Raw genomic sequence first — 21,438 nt, 5'->3', positions numbered from 1 at the left:
TTTTAGGCTTGCTGAGGTTTTATGTAACATTTTATATGTATTTATTGTCGATTTTATTGGATGCTTTGTTATATTGTTTTACTTTTATGGTTTGTATTTTCAAAACCGAATAAAGCTAATTTGAATTGAAGTCTAGATATAAGGATTGTTTCTGGTTTTTTTTGTATCAGCTGTGGAAATATATAGTACATTCTACTACTTTGCATAAACATAATACAGAAATGAATACAAAATGTCCCTGAATTGGCGGATAAATCTCCCAATCTCACATGAGAATATTTCCCGTTTTTGTGGATGTGGTCTTCATGAATTTGAAGACCCTTCTCACCCTGTCTTAGAATTCACACCTTATACTAGATCTTGACATCATTACAGGGAACTCTACAGAAGTAAGAATTTTGGGGGTCATTCTGACCCCGGCGGTCTCAGACCGCCGGGGTCCAGGGTCGGCGGGAGCACCGCCGACAGACCGGCGGTGCCCCGCAGGGCATTCTGACCGCGGCGGTTCGGCCGCGGTCAGACTAGGAAAACCGGCGGTCTCCCGCCAGTTTTCCGCTGCCCTACAGAATCCTCCATGGCGGCGGAGCGCGCTCCGCCGCCATGGGGATTCTGACACCCCCTACCGCCATCCTGTTCCTGGCGGGTCTCCCGCCAGGAACAGGATGGCGGTAGGGGGTGCCGCGGGGCCCCTGGGGGCCCCTGCAGTGCCCATGCCAATGGCATGGGCACTGCAGGGGCCCCCGTAAGAGGGCCCCAAAAAGAATTTCAGTGTCTGCCTAGCAGACACTGAAATTCGCGACGGGTGCTACTGCACCCGTCGCACTCCAGCAACTCCGCCGGCTCCATTCGGAGCCGGCTTCATCGTTGCTGGGTCTTTCCCGCTGTGCTGGCGGGTGGCCTTTTGGCGGTCGCCCGCCAGCACATCGGGAAAGCCAGAATGGCCGCCGCGGTCTTGTGACCGCGGTGCGGTCATTTGGCGGTAACCGCATGGCGGGCGGCGACCGCCGCCCGCCGCGGTTAGAATCACCGCCTTTGTCTTCTTTTACACTATACCAGATTCACCAGGAAGAACATGGCCTTCGTATATAGTAGAATTATCACCTATAAATGTTTATAATACATGAAAGACTACAATACCTGTATAAAAGGCTGTCTCTAATTTCCTTACTACATTTGACTTGTGACATCTGTAGTCGCCTATAAAAATGTCATAGCTTGTGAACTGCTGTAAATTATTACAGTATTTCGGACGTCATAATGCCTCCTGCCATCAACCAAGGTATAGTTTAAACAAGGCAACAAAAACTGGCTTTTCATTCTTCTGATCTCTCTTTTTTTTTTTTTTTTTTTAAAGCAAATAGGGTTGAGCAGAACAAAAATATTTATGCCAAAATATTTAATTTTTGCATACTAAAGGTCATCATGGGAAAGATAGAATCGTTCTATCTTTTTCTGCACATTCTGAGCCTCGACACCTTTTTTCATTCTATTTACATTAGTCTACCTTAAATATCTTTTTGCATCAAACAAACTGCTTTTTGGTGTGTTAAATTTCACACTAGAATCTACTTTTATTCTTCAAATTTGCAACCATGCTAACTCGTTCATATAAAAAAGTCAGAGACGAAGAATTTAAGCAGTGTGAGGGAAAGGTAATTGTGAGAACATGTATTACAAGAGGTAAAGTACTCCTGATGTACATTGGAAGCCATCTTGGAGTTTCATGGCTTTATTAAGGAACTCTGCCTTTGACCCTGTTCCTTTGTATGGGTCACAAAACTCCTCAGTGACTCGCAGAATTCTTATAATGTATGGCGGGGGTACTTTATGACATATATTATGAACTCTTCACCAATGGTATTGCCTTCTTTCATATTGTAGTATCTCCATCATTGAGGAGATTGTGTTCGCCTACTGTAAAATCTTCATTAGTGATGCTATTACCTTTACTTTTGCTATAAACTTCACATCCATGACCATGTGTTCTTACCTCCTAATACAAACTCTAGCCCATGAAGTATATTGTCTTTTTTTACGCTTTATGAAATTTACTAGTAAGAATACGTTTTTTTTTAATACTAAACAATTTCACTAGTAATGATGTGGTCTTCTTTTATTCTATGCAATCTCCATCTGTATGTGTATGGTATTCTTCCTTGTTCTTAACTCTTCACCAGTGAGGATATTCATTCGAGCAAGCAGTGTTGTGACTCTTAGCTTACAAATATCTCTAATTTGAAATATATCTCCTTTTTCATATATATTTTTCTTCAGTAAGAATATTGTCTTTTCTTATTTTGAAATCTTCCCTAAATGGTGTACCTGACTTATTGTGGTGTGTATATTCTCTAAGAGAGGGAAGCATCTCCTTATTATAACATCTACACCGATTATTATAGTTTTTGATATCAATGATAAACAGATTAGTGTCATATTTCTGTATTCTGTACAGTATGCATGGTCTTAATGTATACTATATAGTATACAGTATACTTGGATGGATTTTGACCTTGCGGCTAGTGCTGCTGACTTTAGAATGGGTGAAACAGGTTTATGTCCCGGCCTCTGCTCAACATCTTGTGATTCTGGGAAAATAATTTAACTTACCTCCTCCTTAAACTGTGATGTGGACTGGTGCTCTTTGATTAAATCTGGTGTTCATGTAACGTGCTGTAATGTCCTGGGGCCAAGTTTGCACTTTATAAAACCGCATAATAAGTAAATAAACGATCTTCACTAGATATGAAGTGATCTCTTTATATAGAGCTTTCACCAGAAAGGAAGTATTATCCATTTGTGATGTTTTTGCCTATCTCAGAGTCTTCTTCCAGTGTAATGTTCCCTCTCATGGAGTAGAGTATCAATTATCGGGGACCTCGAGGTCTTCTCTTAGAGTTACCTTCCAACGGCGATGACTTACTTACTCCTGTTTAACATATAACTCCCACAGTGGGTGGCGTCCGCCTTCTTTAATGACGTCGGAGAACATTTTAATAAATATTACCATGAAATAACACACTGTCCACCCCTTTCCAGTAAATATTGCCAGGCCTGTAATACCCTTACGAGTTCAGCTTAGAAACGGAAGGCTGCAATAATTGATACAAATTTGATATTAGCTATCTTGCGCAATTTTCTAATAAATGAATAATGAAGGAGGGTGGGTCTTACTATTTTTTTTTTTACTTTGCAGCAAACCAGCTAAAGGCAGATGCGGGTGAGGGGAAAGTCCGCGTACGACTGGAACACAATGGGACAATCCTGGATGTGGACGAGGATGACGTGGAGAAGGTTAGCATTCTTGTTCAGATGCTGCAGATTGACAGTTGGCTTTCCCAATACCTTTCCTTTACTAAAGAGAACAGGCCTTGTAATTGGCAATGCTGTCTTGAGACATAAGCCTAATGGCCTCCATCCCAACTGAAGTGTATGGTATTTGTATGCCTCTGCAATTTCTCTGCATGACATCAGACCACATACCTAGTACACTTAAGTTCATTGGTGTTCAGCTGCAGACCTCACCTATTGCTGCTTGAAGTTGAATGGATACTTTTTTATTTCCTTTGCTCTTCTGCTTCATTTCTAACTCACCCGTTCCCCCTCTCTGCTTCTCCCTCCCCTTCTCATTCATTCTTTCCTCCTCTCATTTCTTCTCCGCCATTTCTGTCTCTTTTCCACCATCTCGGTGATCTTTCTTTCCTTTCTACTTCTCCATCAGTCTCCCACATTCACTTCCCTTTACTTTTCACTCTTGTTTCCTCCTTTTTCTGTTTTTCCCCCACCAGTTCCTTTTGCTTAGCCCCTTCTATTCCCTGTCCCTGTATTCTTCCACCTCCCTCTTCAACCCTCTTCCTCTCACCCTCCTCCCCTTTTCTCTTAACGTCAATGCTTCTGTCTCTGCTGTATCTCACTGGACGTTCTTCCCCTTTTCTCTCATTCCACATTTTCTTCTTTTCTCATCTGCCTGTTTCTCTTTCTCCCAGTCTCCCAACCCCTCTCCTCCTTCTCTATTTGACTCCATATCAACCACTCTTTTCTCTTCTGTTTCTGTTAGTTCGCCTCTCTCGGTGCACTCCTCTCATTCCTTCTTTCTTTTTAGTGACCCTGTCTTCTTAATGTCTCTTTTTTCTTTTCTTTTTGATTGTTTCATCATCTGTTACTATTATTTTCTTCCCTTTTCCACTCTTGCTTCTATCCCATTCGATTGACATCTTTCTTTTTGCCTTTCACAGATTTTCTACCCGAATTTCTCACGCTCTTTTGCATGACCAGGGTCTTTGGAACTGATCAGCCCCTAAACAAAATGTCTAATTGTAGTTTATTGATTTTTTTTCGTATTTAACTTCTTTACATATGTTTGGATTCTTCACTTAGTCTTTAATTTCATACCTCACAGCTCCTCTGTTGCCCTTTGCTTTTAAAACCTCTCTGGTGCCAGAGTGTGCTGCCGCTGCAGTCGGCTCACCAGCAATGTTTCTTGGTCCACAGTCAAATGGGTAACTACTCCATGTGTTTTTTTTACAGGCAAATCCCCCCATGTACGACCGGGTGGAAGACCTGGCATCCCTTCTTTACCTCAATGAGGCCAGCGTGCTGCACAGCTTACGTCAGCGGTATGGCGGGAACCTGATCCACACATACGCTGGACCCACCATGGTCATCTTGAATCCACTCAGCTCGCCGTCCATGTACTCCGAGAAGGTGAGTATGCTAGGAGTGAATTGGACTATTAGCATCCCTTCCGTTAGCGCGTAGATATCTGCCCCATGTTTCTCAGTTCTGCTACTGACAGAAACCACATTTCAACATTGAGTTTTTCCACTTTTCACTTTCTTTTCCTAGTTCATGAGGGCCTAAATGTGTTTTGTTGTGTAAGTTCTATTTTCGGAACATTTAAGGAAATAGATGAAGTAAATGGGAAAAATTATGGTATTACCACTTTTCCTGGTGAGCATGGTCTGTAGAGGACCGTGTGTGCTGAAAAATTATTGCTGCGTTGTACCATGCCCGTAGGATGGGAGTGGAGCTCCCACTAAAAGTCTCTAGCAGATACTAAAGCCCAATATAGGTATTTAAATGATTAGGTTGATGTGTTCTGATGAATTTTCTCCATTTATTTAAGTTACTGATCTTTGGAATGGATCTAGACATATATGTCCTACTAGTCCTACTGGAATCTGTGTTAAAATGGTTAGCTACGTGTGTAAGGTGCTGATCTCTAAAATGCACAAGCAAGCACAAATGATGCTGGACTACTGCAGACTTAAACGAACATGAGCTGGTTTTTCTGCGGTTTATAATGTTTAGTCAGATAAAAAATTGTTATTGGTGTTTTAAATGGCCATATACTTGTCCTGTGGACTTGTAAAGCGGTTTTGCTGTTTTTTAATCTAGCTGGTGTGTATAGAGCTTGGGCAGGGACATTTGTACCTGGCGTGGAACTGGTTGGGTAGGTGAGTGCGCTCCATAGTTATAATGTAATTGGATGTGCTGTTGATATTAAATAGCTGCACAGGTAGGTGTGTGCACTTGTGAGTTATAAAGGGTTTTTGCACATATGTGGGCAGGTTGTTTTCAAAGAGACAGGTTTGCTGCTGTTTTAACAAGGTTTGCGAAGTATGCGCTGCTTAGTTTTGAAATTGTCCTCCATGAAAGCGTGCAGGTAGTTTTAAAAGGGACAGGTGTGCGCTACTGGTTTATGACACAGCAAGGTCTGTATTAGTGCTGGTTGGGTAGGACTAATTGAGAGCATGAGCGTGTACCTATATAAAATGGTTCATCACAAATGTGTGAGGTTTGTTTTTAACAGGCTAGGTTATGACCTAGTTTGCAAGGTGTGTGTGCTGCTGTGGGAATAAAATATTGGGTAGACTAGGATACAAAGCCGCTGGGATGGAAAAGTTTTTTTTTAGCCACTTGAGCTACTGACCACCTGTTCACCAGAGCCACAGGTGATCTTCCTGTCCTGCCCATGGCCGGTAAGCAGACTTGTGACTGGTGACTCCCTCAATATGCTTGCACCCGAAGGTCCAGAACCAGCCCTTGTCTATGTGACCCACATGTCTGTTTAGCAACACGAGAGGGGTACTGGTGATGCAAACGCATGGATGATGGCTTCTGTGGGACGGGTTTTAAGGCAGTTTCCTTGTTTTTCTAACTAGGCGCCTTCTCCTTCCTGCTCCAAAAAGGCTCTCACCCATAGGCATTACCACGCCAAAGAAACCCAGGTACATTCTTGCGTGTTGGGCACACTCGGCTAAGGTGTTCACGGTCACAGATGGGTGTCTCGGTGGCACTGTTGGTGAAGGGGCGGCCTCGAATATTGATAAACGAAGGGCGGTGGCTCAAGCGATAATCACATGGACACTTGTTCTAACATGTAACCGTGATTCAGTAATTGGCAAAAAAATATGCAGTGCATTTTGAGAAGAATCTGAGTTTTTAGAAACAAAGAAACAGAAGTATAAAGTTGTACCACCTGATTGTGTCTACACTTGGGTTTTACTTGCCCACGCCTGACCCACCACACACACATCCCAGGCACGAGTTTCACCTTCATCTGAAGTTACCATAGTAGCATTCTTGGACAGGCACCCTCCTCTATTTGAGATGGTAATTTCTCCCTGTGACCCTGGTCCCCACTGAAGACTATTGTACTTCAAGCTATTGCTTGTCTTTCACTTGTGTTGATGTGCGATCACCTCACAAAGGGGTACGTTGTGTAAATGTAAGTGACGGGCCACACTTTCCTAATCATAGTAATTCTAGCTTCCTATTTCAAACACTTGCCTTGTGAATCGGTTTTCTAAAGGACTTTAGAAATGTATTACTTGTTGACTGCTTCATGGAGGTGGTGGCAGTGCTTAATTTTTGTTGGTGGGTGCAAGTGGTGGGCACCGGCACTGATGTTTAGGGACTAGAACTTATGTCTCATCATCAGAGTTTGTACCAGAGCAAGAGAGGGGGAAAGGTACAAAAGGAGGAGGAAAAGAAAACAGTGACATAGGGGGAAAGAGAGGATGAAAAAGAACCCACGTTAGTGAGGTAAAGAGGTAGAAGTGTAGAGCGGTGGAAGCAAGACTTGACAGCCTCAGTATTTGGCAAACCTGGAATAAAGCAGCACCAGCACCTAGCTTTTAAGAAAAATGTCATGCTGTTGCACTGTTTTTTAAAACTAGTTTAACACTGCAGTTATAAATATTGTTGTGACAGAAAACTCCCTTACATGGTGATGGAAGTGTACCCCTGCACTGAGTGCCCAATCTGCAACGGTGTCTGGATCCCTGGGGCTGGTTTTTGTTGTAATGGGCGAACACAGTTCATGTGTGTATGCCATTACATAAGCCTGTCTCACAGATTGCAGTCTTGTTGGACTGGGAGGACGCCCAAAGTGGTACTCTCATAGTGATGAAAGGCTACTGCCTTTTCCAGGACTTAAGTATCACAAGTGCAGGGTGGCACCATATGGTATAGTGATAAGTAGAAGTGAACAGGCCTTCTTGCATGTGTCACTGGAGTGTGGCCTACAGGCACACTCATGTAAAGTTCCCCTGCTGTGTTCTTAACTCATCCTTGGCCTTCTTTAAGTTAATATGTAGTGCTGTGCAGTGTGTGTATTGTATGCATGTGCTTGAGTGTATGTGTGCCTGTGAATGGTACAATGCATGGCAGATTCTGGGTTCCATTTTGGGAGACCCAGGGCTGACTGGAGGAGCATGATCAAGTATTAGAATCCCCCCAGACAGTCATGTGGATTGCTGCATTCCTGTGACCTGAGTGGGGCTCATTGGAAGAACAGAGAGCCAGGCTGTGTAGTACATTTCAAAGGGTGCTCTTTGATTCAGAGAGGGATCACTGAAAAGGGGCGTTGACACATTGCAAGGAGGAGATGGGGCTGATGAGAGAATCATAAAGAATGAGCTGAGACCCTAAGATAACTATTTCAAGCACTTGTTACTGTGGCTGACATCCAGGGTGAACCTCTAGTCACTTCCATGGCTGGAGTTGTGGGGCGATCATATTTGAAGTTGTTCCTGCTGTAACAGACTACTTTATAGAGGAAGGGAGATGAGTAGGTACTTCAAAAGGAAGTAGACCCAACACAAACTTCATACTCAGACTCTAAATCAAATTTGGTGTATGAAAATAGTCTACATGAAGGGGAGCTTGAGGCCCTAAAATTGTCAACTGTCGAGCAAATAGTCAAACTGTGTGAGGAGTAGAGGCTTTGCAAGACTTCTGCTTATGCCCAGGGATGGAGGCTAAGGCCTCCCAGTCTTCCAGCTGGATAAGGAGACATCACCCAGGGAATCCAAGAAAACCTGCCCCTGGTACCTGGAGCAATAGACCAGTGTGCTCTGTCACTGGAGCCTGCTTGTCAAGATAAGGGTGTCCTGTAAGGTAGAGGAGAGTGCTGGAAGGAGGGAGGTCTAGTGGATCACTGTGCCGAGGTGTGAGGATACAGCTGGTTCACCGTTCAGGTAGTCGCCTGTGTACAGGTTCAAGTCGGCGACCTCATATCCCAGAAGGAGCCGCCGTGAAGTTAGCCATGGTCTTCATCTCTGCCATGCTGATCAAGCTGTAGCCGATGTGCGGAGGACAGTCTGCGACCCTGCATGCCAGCAAGGACCGCAGTGAAGATTACTGCCATGCTCATCGGGCTGTAGCTCGTGTGTGGAGGAAGGACCTACTCCTCTACTTGTGGGACGTATTAGAGGAATCTACTGTCTCTTCTCAGGAAGCGCCATGGACACCCAGCTGCTGCCCTGGCCAAGCCGCGAGTTCTACCCACCAACAGCAGCCACTCCCCATGGAGACTCAGGTTGCACCATCCTCGCAGGTGCAGGTAAGAGTGTCCACAAGGCTGAAAGGCCCCAGGGGGACTTGTTCTGTTACATAGTGCTTCAAGCACTGGAATACCTTTGACTTTTAGCAGAGTCGGAGTGGGGTCTGCAATCTCAGTCGACTAGTAGGGTGTAACCTGAATGCCACCTGTAGAGAATGGGGAATAACCACTACCGCAAGTGAGAGGGAAGTGGGACGCAGGGACCTGCCAGTTGAACATACTAACTTTGACCTCACAGGGCTGTGTGTATTGTTCATATTTACCTTAATTCACTTTGTGCTTTTATATAAAGTACTACTTTTGTCATAAAAGAATGTATTGATAATGATTTATTCCTGCCACTGAACTGACTGAGTGGTGAGTCTGTGTTCACCAGTCCCGTATCTAACCCCTCTCCCCCCACTGAGAAGCCTTGGACTACTCGACATGTGGTACCACTGAGAGTCGAGCCCCAGGACATCAGGAGTAAAAGGCTCAACCTCCAGGGTTGAGCCTAGTAGTTCCTGCTTGACCCAAGGCCCTCGGAAAGGGGTTCTGACAAATATTTCAAAAAAGGGAATGGAAGTTGGCTGTTTTGGGAAATTGAGTTTGCAAGCAGTATGTGTCTTATTTGCACTTCTTGTTTTGCAAGGTTATATCCTAATGTTCTCATATTGTAATGGAATAGTAGGCCACAAAGCAGCACTGCCTTCAGAAGGTATGATGGTCCTTTGCTCAGCTCCCTCTCTTCTCCCCTTAAGTCTCTATCCTGTCTCATCTGCAGGTGATGCATATGTTTAAAGGGGGCCGCAGAGAGGACACCTCACCTCACATCTATGCTGTGGCGCAGGCTGCTTACCGCAACATGCTGATGACCCGCCAAGACCAGTCCATTGTCTTGCTGGGGAGTAGTGGCAGCGGCAAGACCACCAGCTGCCAGCACTTGATCCAGTACCTGGCCACGGTGGCTGGTAGCACCGGCAAGATCTTCTCAGGTAAGTCTTAGAAGGCCTTGGTGTCTTCCCCTGGTTCGTATCTCAGTGTTGCGTGACTCTTCTTCGATCTCCTCCACATTTCCAAATAAATTAGCTATGACACCGTGCACAGTTGGTGTTAGACTTACAATTCCTGACTGCTTCAGATTAAGGCTCAAACACTATAATCTTATTGGCCTCATCAGTATAGACGAGGCCCTTTGTGCCTTCTAAATTTCAGCATCGGACCACTGATGTTGTAGTTAACATTTTGCTTTAATGATAATTAACTATGTTGCTGTGTAGTTTTTTGTACTTTTGCGAGTTTGTGGTTGAAGTGTCACTAGAGTAGATTTTTAAGTATTCTATCATAAAAAAATCAATGCTGTAGACCCTTGCAGAGTTAATCAATCTCTTTTGGTCTGTTCTATGGTCCTGCTTGCTGGCCGGTGGTGATTTGTTGTTGTTTTTACATTTCTTGCAGCTGAGAAGTGGCAGGCGGTGTACACCATCTTGGAGGCCTTCGGTAACAGTAGCACAACCATGAACGGCAATGCTACCCGCTTCTCACAGATCATCTCACTGGACTTCGATCAGGCGGGGCAGGTAGCCTCAGCCTCAATCCAGGTGAGGAGCCAGCTCTTCCCTACTTTGGATCCAGGCCCTCAACATTTGTAGATTGCTGAAATGGAGTGGATATGTCATACTTCTGCAAACGCATTTTTATCAAATTCTGTATAAATTGAATATTTGCAAATTACATTCAGTGCGGTTGTTACGCTGCTTTACCGCTGATACAGCTCTGCACTTACACACTGTGACACAGTATCACGTGTATTAGTGTGTCCTGAACAGTTATACTATTTAAAACATATGTGTTGTTGATCAGTTATGCAAATGACTTTACAACATAATGAAGGGAAGGCTTCAAAGGTCTGTAATTAATGGCACAGCTCGTGGACATTAATTTGAGAATTTGGAAGTCTAAACGAGCTCTGATGGTGAAGGACTTCTTCATGAGTGTCCATCATAGTTCCCGTATTTGCGTTACATTTTCAGGCCCACCACTACGGGCCTCTTAACAAAGGGCCTCTTAATTCTGATGGGGGCAGTAGAATGACAGCGCTTATTTTAATTCAGGTTCCTTAACACATGTGTAACTGGACAGGGCCAGTGCCAGAGCTTATAGAACTGTAATGCATACGTCAGGTAAACACAGTGGGGTAGTGCTTGCCACGTTCATATCAGTCAAGCAAAACATGAATGCACAAAGAGCCAGTGATTTCAACTAGCACTATACTAGGGCACGCAGAGGTGTGTTATTGCACTCTGATATCACTGTGGTGTTAAATTAATATGAAGTAACTGTTTTTTGTGCTGCGATTTTGCACGTTTGTACTCGTTTTTTTTTTTTTTGTTATGTGAGAGCTGTCGTTTCCTAACAAGAGCAGCCAGCAAGAGGTAAAATGAGAATTAGCACAATTTGAATATTGAAAGGGCCTGTTATGTTCTGTTCTTAATACCTGTAGACAGGAAGTAGTGTTTTTCTACTTGCCAAGATACAAAGCTGGTAAACCTTGCAGTTAAAGACTTTTCACCTTCCTATTCATCACCACTAGAGAGCAGCTCAGATTCTGGAAACGGGAAGAAAATACAGCTCTGTAGACTGGTGAGATTGCTCGGCGTGCTATATGGTTACTCGGTGGATGTGTGACAAACACGGAGAGACAGGTTCTGCAGAAGCCTTCTTCCTGATCTTAAGTCTACAGGGTCAGAGCATCTTTCAGCTGGGAGCCGATATAACACCAAATAATATTGATTTCTACTTTTTTCTCCTACATGTTGTTTATTTATATTCCGCATCTATAACCAATTCAAAACAGCATTTCGTTGCATAGCACTTTTAAAGAATTTTGAGCAGTCTGTGACTGAGCACACCCCAATCTGGGGTACGTTCATTCATGCTGTGTGATCTTTAGCAGTTATCTTCACCTCCAAGTGCTTCAGTCACGTAAATTGCAAACACGATGGCCTGTGCAATAAAGCGCTAAACTGACAGTGACTGATCTGCACCAGGCTAAAGTACTCCCACATTTCCACTTGTATTGGGCTCCAAGGCAGATTAGATGCCTAGAGCTATAATATGATGGCGAGGATGATGTAGTGTCCAGATCAGGGCCTCGCACATCTGGCACCTCTCTCTACCAGCAGGGCCCAGCCACTTGCACCAGTGCTCCTTGCTTCGCTAGCTGCTGCAGAGCACCAAGGGTCAAAGGCCAGGAAGACTTGGAATCAGTGCAGAGTCCTCTCTTCAGTTTCAGGGCTGACCATATGGTAGACGTAGCTTTTCCTCGTGGCAGATCCTTCGATCAGGTGGTAGCAGAGGCAGAAAACCTTGAAAGCACAGGGTGTACCAGAGAGGGGTGAGTCTACCACCTCCCTTATTGTTTAAAACGTCATGTACGTCTGTTGCCTTGCTGCTCACTGGGCTTGTCGGCACTTTGTGGCTGTCTCACAGCACCAGCAAACTTTCTGCAAATTTGAATTTTCCATTTGTGAATATGCTGGTGACACCAAGGTCTGCTTCCCTTACTCGGCATATCCTCTATCTTCACATGACCTTCAAGCCCCTCTGGCAAGAGGTTGCTGCTTGTGACGAGAGTTACTTGGCTGTGTCTACCCTGACAAGACTGAGATGGATGCAGCACACTCAGACATGAAGCCTGGCACGGAGTGATCGAGCCTTCGTCTGCGTTGAGATAAGACCACCGTGCCGCCTCACTACTAATCCGAAGCAGGCTCGCTGTTTGAGTTCCTCCTTCGCTATCCCACGTGGTGATATCTATGGAAATGATGATATTGTCATGAACAGGTCACAAGGAGAGAAGATTGTGATGTCCTGGGCAATCAGCCACGGATCCCTTGCTGCATTTAATTTATTGCATAGGTATAGGTTTTAAAGTTATAGTGTTTTTAATGGGCTTCTTGCTTGGTTGACATCAACAAGTTGGGTATGTTTTTGCGTACATGAGGTGACAACGAGTCTCGTGCTGAGCCAGGCTGCAGCAGGAGAGCATTGAGTGATACAGCTAGCAGAACACCAGTCCATGTTCACTTTCATGTGCTTAGTTTCTAGTGTAGCACTGTGGCTCTTGTGACTTTATTGATGCGCCTCCGACAGAAGCTGGAGAACTAAGTGTCCAGTGTCCACAAAGGTACAGTCTTTTCTCTTCGTAAATTCCCAGCAGCAGACGATTCACCCAAGCTACAATGGACATTAAAGCTGACTTTAATGACTGAAAGGTACCAGTAAACCATTGGTGCTGATTGCAGTGGTAGAACAACACTGCCTCTGGAAGAACCACGCCCAACCCTGTTCTATCAGCACTTTTGACTCTGTGCCACAATAGCTAGCCTGGAACAGTTCCTCATTCATCTGATTTGCTCACTTGTGGTTTAATGCTGGCAGGCAGGCTGTATTAGTTTGCATGATTGCTGATTCCTTCTGAGTATGCACTGTGCTTCTGGAATATAGGACAGCCAGCTTTGCAAACATTTAACCATTTAGAGATCGATATGTTTTCCCCTCACATGACAATTCCACTTTTTCCTGGTGTTTTGCTTTAGGGATTATAGACTTTGCGTCTTCTTTTGATTGAAAACTAGGTATTAGAGGAGCAAAGTTATTTTCGCCTCTTCCCACAAGCTTCCCTTCCAGTGAAGCAGCATTTTTACTGGTGAGGATAATGTTCTCTAACCTCGAGTAAAGTGGATTCACCCTTTTCCTGAAGATGGATAACCCTCCCAGTCAAGGAGGGGAATTGCTTTAATTGGAAACAAAGATTGGCGTGTCTGATAATCAGGTTATAGCCCCCTATAGATAGTAGACTGACTACCGTGGCCATAATAATGTTATATCGTAATTGAATGAATGATTCTTGTGGCCTAAGGTCGCACCAGAGTAGAAATTCCTAAATCCAGATTATCTGTCTTTGTACTAGTGCTTAGTTTAGAACAAAACATATATGACCCCTCTCCTGTCATGAAGCTGTCACACTTTAATTCCCTGATTTGGTCATCCTAGATCTGCCATGCATAATATTTAATGATGTATGTTTTTCCAGTGTTGGATCCCTTTAATTGGGGTGTGTACATGCTCGGCCAGAACTCTTCAACCATCTCTTAAGTGCTTTTGATTTTGGTTAAACACACAGCTGTGCCCTTGCCCTCTTGAGGCAATATGTGTGCAACATCTTGTCCCTGTTGGTTTACCACCAGAGCCGCAAGGCACAAATGAAGCAACCGCACATAATCCACAAGCATGGTTATTTTCTTTAGCTCCTTTTGTTACTGCGCCACTCTTTTTCCAATTCTGGGTTGACTTGTAGAGGTCTGTGAATTACCAGTAACTCTCCAAACCCAACATGGTCACCCAAGATGCAGAGCCATGTTTTCAAGATGTCTATGTCCCTGCTATATAAATAAGATGTCTCAGAATTTTAATTGATAATGGTTTTCAACTTGTCCTGGAGTTGCACTGAGAGTCCATGAGGTTTGTCTGTATCAGAGTGATCTCTTGGCCCCAGAGATCAATTTGAGGAGTATTCAAGTGTAGGTTGACTTTTAGTTGAGTTGTGTAAGTTTGGTGGACATATTAAAAATTAAATAAAACATAAAGGATCAGTCATATGAATTCCTAGGATACTTCAATAGTTATAGGTGTCAAGCATCACCCATTTCTTTGGAGCCTGGACCTTACACCTGCTACCGGCAGCCACCGTGAAACCACCTTTCCCAATCAAGGTCTGTAGTCCCATCTGACTCCCCGTTTGTTTCTGGTCCTATCTGACTCTCCTATGTGTCTCTGGCCCCTTCTGACTCTCATGTGTTTGTGGTTACACCTGATTCTCCCATGTGGTATCATCTGACTCTCCTATGTGTCTGTGGTCCCTTCTGACTCACACCTGTGTCTGTGGTTCCTTCTGACACACCTATGTGTCCATGGTCCCCTCTGGGGCTTCCATGGTCCCCTCTGGCGCTTCCATGTGTCTGTGGTCCCATCTAACCCTGTGCCCATGGTCCTATCTGATCTAGGTGTCTTTGATACCTTCTGACTCACCCATGTGTCGGTGGTCCCATCTGACTCTTCCATGAGTCCTGGTCCCATCCATGTGCCTCTGGTCCTATCTGGTCCATGTGCCTGTGGTCCCATCTCATCCATGTGTCTGTGCTACCATCTGATCCATAAATATGTCCCTTCTGACTCTTCCATGTTTGTTTGGCTCCACCTGATCCAGTGTCTCTGGTACTTTCTGACTCACCCATGTGTCTGTGGTCCCATCTGACAATGCCATGTGTCTGTGGCCCTTTCTGACTCACCCATGTGTCCGTGGTCCCCTCTGGTGCTTCCATGTGACTGTGGTACCAACTGATCCCTGTGTCCATGGTCCTATCTGAACTATGTGTCTTTGATACCATCTGACTCACCCATGTTTCTGTGGTCCCATCTGACTCACCCATGTTTCTGTGGTCCCATCTGACTCACCCATGTTTCTGTGGTCCCATCTGACTCACCCATGTTTCTGTCGTCCCATCTGATTCACCCATGTGTCTGTGGTCCCTTACGACTCACCCATATTTCTGTGGTCCCTTACGACTCACCCATATTTCTGTGGTCCCTTCGGAGTCACCCATATGTCCGTGATCCCTTCCTCCTCACCCATGCATTTGTGGTCCTTTCCTCCTCACCCATGTGTTTGTCTTCCCATCCGACTCATCCATGTGTCTGTGGTCCCATCTGACTCATCCATGTGTCTGTGGTCCCATCTGACTCTCCCATGTGTCGGAGGTCCCTTCTGACTCACCTATGTGTCCACGGTCCTTTCTGGCGCTCCTGTGTGTCCATGGTCTCTTCCAACTCACTCATGTGTCTGCGTGTCTCATGACTCTCCCTGGTTGGAAGCTCGCCGACCCTGTGAAGAGATGGAATAAAACTTGCATCACTGGTGAACAGCTTGTCATTGCCTGCAGCCTACCCTGGGCTCCAGACAGTGATGGCCGCTGGGACGGGATGCGAGCCGCTCGGAAAGTTATAATTGCTTTTGGCGTCGCCTGCTCTTCCCTTGATAGCACAGCAGATACGATGACAGATCTCACGTTAGGTTCCCGGGGAAGGGCTGGTATCTCTTCCTAGCCTGTGTAGCTTCGAATTTCTGCACATGCCGGCAGTGTTCGGCGCTGTCGTTGCAGCGACACCGACTACGTGACAGGCTCTCTGGTGCACCCACCAGGCCTTCCGTTGCCTCTGGTGACGAGCGCCTGCCTCGGCTGCGCGACTGTCATAGTCAACACCCCTCTGAGCGGCCACCCTCTGGCCTCGGTGACTCTCCTGCTGGTTTTGTGAATGTGCCCTGAGGTAACCAGGACTCCGATTGGCCAAGGTCTTCCCGGGAGATGCGCACGTCACTCCACAGTGGCGATCAGTGTGACCATGAGGGGGCATTGAGGGGCGGAATGTCAGTTCATCACTCTTCACACACGTGCTGCGGGCTGAGCTGTTGGAGGGGCACAGACGAGCTCATTGAAGAGCCCACCCCCCTTCTTTTTGAAAATTCCCTTAGTCTAGCTCTTACCTCCCTCGACCTCGTTGTTATCTTTAGAGTTCCACTTATCGTTTGGTGCATTTGATGCATAAAAAGGTGTTATTAATGGTTAACTATTCCCGTCTCCCGAGACCTGCAGCATCTTCGTTCATGCACTTAAATAACAGCGCTCCCAGAAAGGCCCTGGCATCCCTCAGATGCAGATTCGGGTCCTAGGCGTGAGGTCGAAGGCCCCGCAGAGCCTGACGTTACGTAAGGAACGTGACAGCAGTCAGCTGAGGGCTCTGTTCTGGCACGAGCTGTGTAAACTCTGTTCAATGTTTTAAACAGAATCCAGGTCTTTACAGACGCCGTCGCAAAAACAAAAGACAAATAGTAACACGCACCACTGCAGTGGAACCCTGGTCCCGCAAATCAACTGCAGGACTGCTTGTTACTTTGTAGTTTATTTATAGTACCCACATTATGGCATGGGATAGCCAAGACTGGGAAAGGCTCGCTTATTTTAACTTTAAGGTTTGGAGTGAAGGATATCTGTAGACCGGCTGCAGACCTTTTAGTAACGATGACAGAGCAGCTGTATCGATCTACTGCGTGATGCAGGAAGAATCCTCCCCTACGGATTGTTTACAACTCGGTTTTGTCTGTGCTGTCGATTTTACCAGAGTTGCCTTTACTTAAGTTATGGCTGCTTTGAAATTACCCCACAGTAGTGTACGGCTGCCCTCTTCTGTGCGCGGCTCGGAGATGTGGCAGGACTCCGTGGGCAGGAACTGATGGATAGGTGCTGAAGTGGCGCTCGTCCTCCGGCAGAGTGGACTCTTGGTGCAAGAGTCGCACCTCCTCTCGTGTACCCAGAACGCGAGTCTCCTGGAGCTGCCCACACATAAGGCAGGCTGACTTATGGGGCTCCTTTCTGCAGGTCCGTGGTCCATTTCTCTGTAGGACCTCTGTCTTCCTGGTGACGTGTCCCTGGCGTGCCTCCTAGTATGCGGCACCCGACACTGTTGCTGTGCAAATGGCAAGTCCTAAAATAAGTGTGCCGGGGCTAATTAACATATGCAGTTCATAATTTGTGTCACTAGAGAAATGATGCGACACCCCATGATATCTCTCACTTTAAGGGGAACGGCCTATTTTCCAGTCAAAGCCGAAGTTCAGTTGTGCTGTTTACAATATGGGTATATAGAAGTATGTATGCAACATATGTGTTTATTTCTAAACTAAACAGCCATTTACATCTTCTTGGTAATCTGCACTTATATCCATGCATTAATAAAAATTTAGAGCCTGATGTATGAAGTTTGGTGTTTGTTCTAACCAAATTGCAAATTTGTGTGATTTGCCATTTGGTAATTACAACTACTAATGTACGAAAGTGTGTTTTACATTTGATGTGCTTTCCTGTGGACTGCAAATAGGCCTACCTTGTAAATATTAATGAGGAAGAGCTCAGTTTGCGGCCCTTTGGGAGTCACAAACATCACAAGGATGGTGACCTACTGGCCTCAGCAGGCCACCATGTCTGTAATTGCTTTTAAATAAAGTAATTTTTTGAATGCAGACCATTTTCCTTAAAGGAAAACAGGATGTAGTTAAAAAAAATTAAAAAAAGATGAAAAGTTTTCTGTTTCATATTTTAACCACTGCCAGATCTTAAAAAAATATATTTTTTCATTCTGAAATGGGAAGGATTCCCATGACGACCCCATTCCTTTTGCGAATGGCTTACCACCAAATTCGAGTTGGTGGTAACATGCACATGATTTGCAACCGTATTCCGGTTGCAGATCATTTGTACATACCAATGAAAATTGGTATTAGGAAGGGATGTGCTATTCACACCCCTTCCAATTACTGATTTGCAGTCCCAAACTGCGATTCTTTAACAGGTTGCTGAAATGCAGTTTGGGCTTCGTACATTTAAAAATGCCTTTCTGTGTTCACAAATGGCCAGATTCTGCGAATCAGGCCATTTACTAATGCAAAAAAGCTTCGTCCATCTTACCCGAAATCTTTTGCATTAGATTAAATAATAGATAACTGTACGTACCCGATGAGCAAATTAATATCCATTGATGATGCAGATAATGATTAAAAAGCTACCTAATTTTAAAGTTGTCTTTTCAGGACTGGGTTTGACAGCTCAACTGTCTAAACAAACCTGTTGTTTTCTATATATGTGCAGTGCGCTTTGAGCCTGCACCATTCACTCATTTGTTTTTAGTTTTTGAAGCCAGCTTATTTCAGCCTTTCTCTCGAGGTTATGTCAGTCACATTTTGGCTCAACCCATAGAAGTATATCTATCTCATCTATTGTTATTAGCTGCTCGGATGTATCCTTCTGCCTTGAATGGTGTGGAAGGATTGCAATACATGAGGACTATTCACAGATGCCCACTTGTGCATGTCTGTCTGCACTTGCTTTAGTACATTAAATCCAGACTGATTGGCTTTGCCAATGCTTGTGTATATTTGGAACTAATCAAGTTGATGTCAGGGATAACAGGACATTCAATCAATTATTTGTGGTACATTAAAACTGTGACATGCTGCTTGCGTGCATCTGAAGTGGACGTTAGCTGCAGTTGCATTTTACAAAAACAACAAAGAAATGTGGATAAACAGTTGATTTCAGTTTTACTTTTTATACATCACAATGTTTTCCACTTATGCATAATTGAACTTAGAAATGACAAAGTGTTGTGTCAGACACTTGCAAATGACATGTTTAAATGCTTTTATAAAATACATAAAATGTTCTATTTATAGGTCATGTTTACTAAACAGCACCGCTGTCTCGTAGACAGCCCCATCAGACAGTTGTCTGGTTGCGTTTCAAAAGACATACTGTTGTTTTAGTTGGACTCTCGCTCCTTAGACTGCTGGTTTAGGAGTGATAGCACTTCTGTTTGTAGGTGGCTGAGTCACTCCCAAAACAAGTCGCAACTGTGGGCTCAACCCTCCTGGCTCACAAGCAGTACCTCACCAAAACACAGACAGCAAAGGTGATTTCTGGCAGCTGTACGCATGGACTCTAAATGAGACCTCTCAGGGAAGTCGTGGTGGAAGGGAAGTTACCCTTTTCCCTCGTTCACAAGTCTCATCCACAAATAGGCAATGAAGGAGATGCAGGAGAGTTTTCAATGTATTGAAAAGACTGTAATGATTAGGATAATGAACAGTAATAAAAGCAGAATTATGAAGATGAGAGTTGTGAATATGAAACCCGACCATCTTACAATGAACATGAGATATAAAATTCTTAACCAAGAAAACCTAATCTCTACCCTAACAAGAGCTAGGTGTGATAAACCTAATCTGCCAGTATCATGTCCATGAGAAGCACCCCCTAACCCTCATTACTTTGGAATGAGGTCTCTAGGTCAGACTCTGTGGTGACACAAAGGCTTAGTTCTGCAGGGAGGTGATGTGCAGCCTAAATGGCATGTGAAAGGAACCCCTCTAATGACCTTGTCCGTGTGAGGTGTATTTATACAGACCATGTAGGATCCCTTACGCAGGTATGTTCCTAAACAACTGATAATGTGGCAGACCCGTGTCGGCATTTGCGTAACCAATCCCTAACAAGTGCTCATGATGTTCCTGTCACACTTAAGTGGGAAAGGGATATGATGACAATACCTACATGTATCACTGATAGTGACTCCGATAGTGACACCTTCTCAGAATGGCACTAATAATAAAAATCAAAACATTTCGTATAAAATGTAAGCAATGGCAAATGCTAAAATAAAAAATAAAAAAAATGTAATAAAACAGAGCATGCTAAATAGGTAAGAGGTTACCAGGTGACGGGGCAACAGGCCTGCAAGCCAAAGGCAAAGCTAACTCTTGTTCCCAGTGGGAAACTAAAAACACTGTGCGTTTATCAAGGAGCCTTTCCATTGCTTACCATTTGTTGACTTTACTGTCAATATTGTTTGTTAGCTTTCTATTGGATGGCTAAAACAGTTTTCCATCATATTTTTTATTTTTTTAACTACAGGTTGTTTAATAGTTGGTTTTGCTTGACCAATCACAACAGGGTGTGTGGCAATCCAAAATAGATTATTTTCACTGGTAAATTTTGTATCACTCACCTACCTCCTTTCTCCTCTCTTATGCCATAATAGATTACTGTTTCATTATAATGTACTTTTTCTTTAGTTTTTATCTCATCTACTTTTTGTCACACCGTTCAGACTGATCCTTGAACAACCTATGAAGCAGACATGCTCTTCCTTCTCAGTTGTTAAGAGTATGATATCAATTGAAGACACTTTAAAACAAAAGAAATCATTAAAATGCATGGATTTGGCACAGTCCAATGTCCATGCAGTTCTTCAACACTGTGGCAGTTCTTTAATACCCCTGTAGGGGTATCTATGTTTCAGGTTTTCTGCTTTAGGCCCTTATTAAGAATTTGATGGATTTCAGTGCGGGATATGAGGGCGCAGGAATCTCTGATTTTGGTTAATAAGCACACCAAAATATAGCAATTTCAAATGCTTGTTGTTAGGTCTGAATTCTCAGAGTAACGGTCCACAAATGTCAAGTACCTTGTTCCCAGCCTGACAGTTTTCAAGAAAGCTCTAAAGAATGGACAGCAGCCCAGCTAGCTCAACAAAGGGAAAGCCCTTGGGCACCTCCCATGTACACACGCAACATACAATCAGTGCTTAATTTGAGCAGGTGGTTTCCAGTGCTGGGCACCAGCAGTTAATTGGCAACACTGGCACTTGTTGTAGTCCGCCACATGGTGGAGCTGTTTGTCCAGTTTTGAGATGAGTACAACAGTTGTTTAATAATTCAATATACATTAAACATGGCTAATACCTGCCACCCAGATATTCTTACAGCTTTGGGTGGCCTGGAATAGTTTGACTTGTCACATTTGTAGGAGTGGAATGGTTAGTAGTTGTGTTGGTACTATCATTGGCATCACTAGCAGGGTTAATGGCTGATGCAGTGGCCTCCTGATGAGGATCCTGGCACTTTTGTTTTTATTTTTACAAAGTAAGCTCTACATACTATA

The 21,438-nt window shown here is 44.3% G+C and overlaps 1 protein-coding gene across 11 annotated transcripts in view; it reads left to right on the top strand.

The window, feature by feature from the left end:
* Positions 1-21,438, top strand: part of MYO18A (myosin XVIIIA) — an 805,500-nt gene that overhangs the window by 317,627 nt on the left and 466,435 nt on the right. For 6 of the 11 annotated variants that reach the window (XM_069226221.1, XM_069226219.1, XM_069226227.1 and 3 more), the window contains 5 exons: positions 3,194-3,291; positions 4,525-4,701; positions 6,162-6,227; positions 9,609-9,819; positions 10,283-10,425. In XM_069226221.1, the coding sequence (XP_069082322.1) occupies positions 3,194-3,291; positions 4,525-4,701; positions 6,162-6,227; positions 9,609-9,819; positions 10,283-10,425 (695 nt within the window). The remainder of the gene's footprint in view (positions 1-3,193; positions 3,292-4,524; positions 4,702-6,161; positions 6,228-9,608; positions 9,820-10,282; positions 10,426-21,438) is intronic. The other 5 variants (XM_069226228.1, XM_069226223.1, XM_069226229.1 and 2 more) reach the window with 1 other exon arrangement.

Source organism: Pleurodeles waltl, chromosome 3_1 (genome assembly GCF_031143425.1).
Source record: "Pleurodeles waltl isolate 20211129_DDA chromosome 3_1, aPleWal1.hap1.20221129, whole genome shotgun sequence".
NCBI lineage: Eukaryota > Metazoa > Chordata > Amphibia > Caudata > Salamandridae > Pleurodeles > Pleurodeles waltl.
This window is presented reverse-complemented; position numbering and strand designations above follow the sequence as displayed.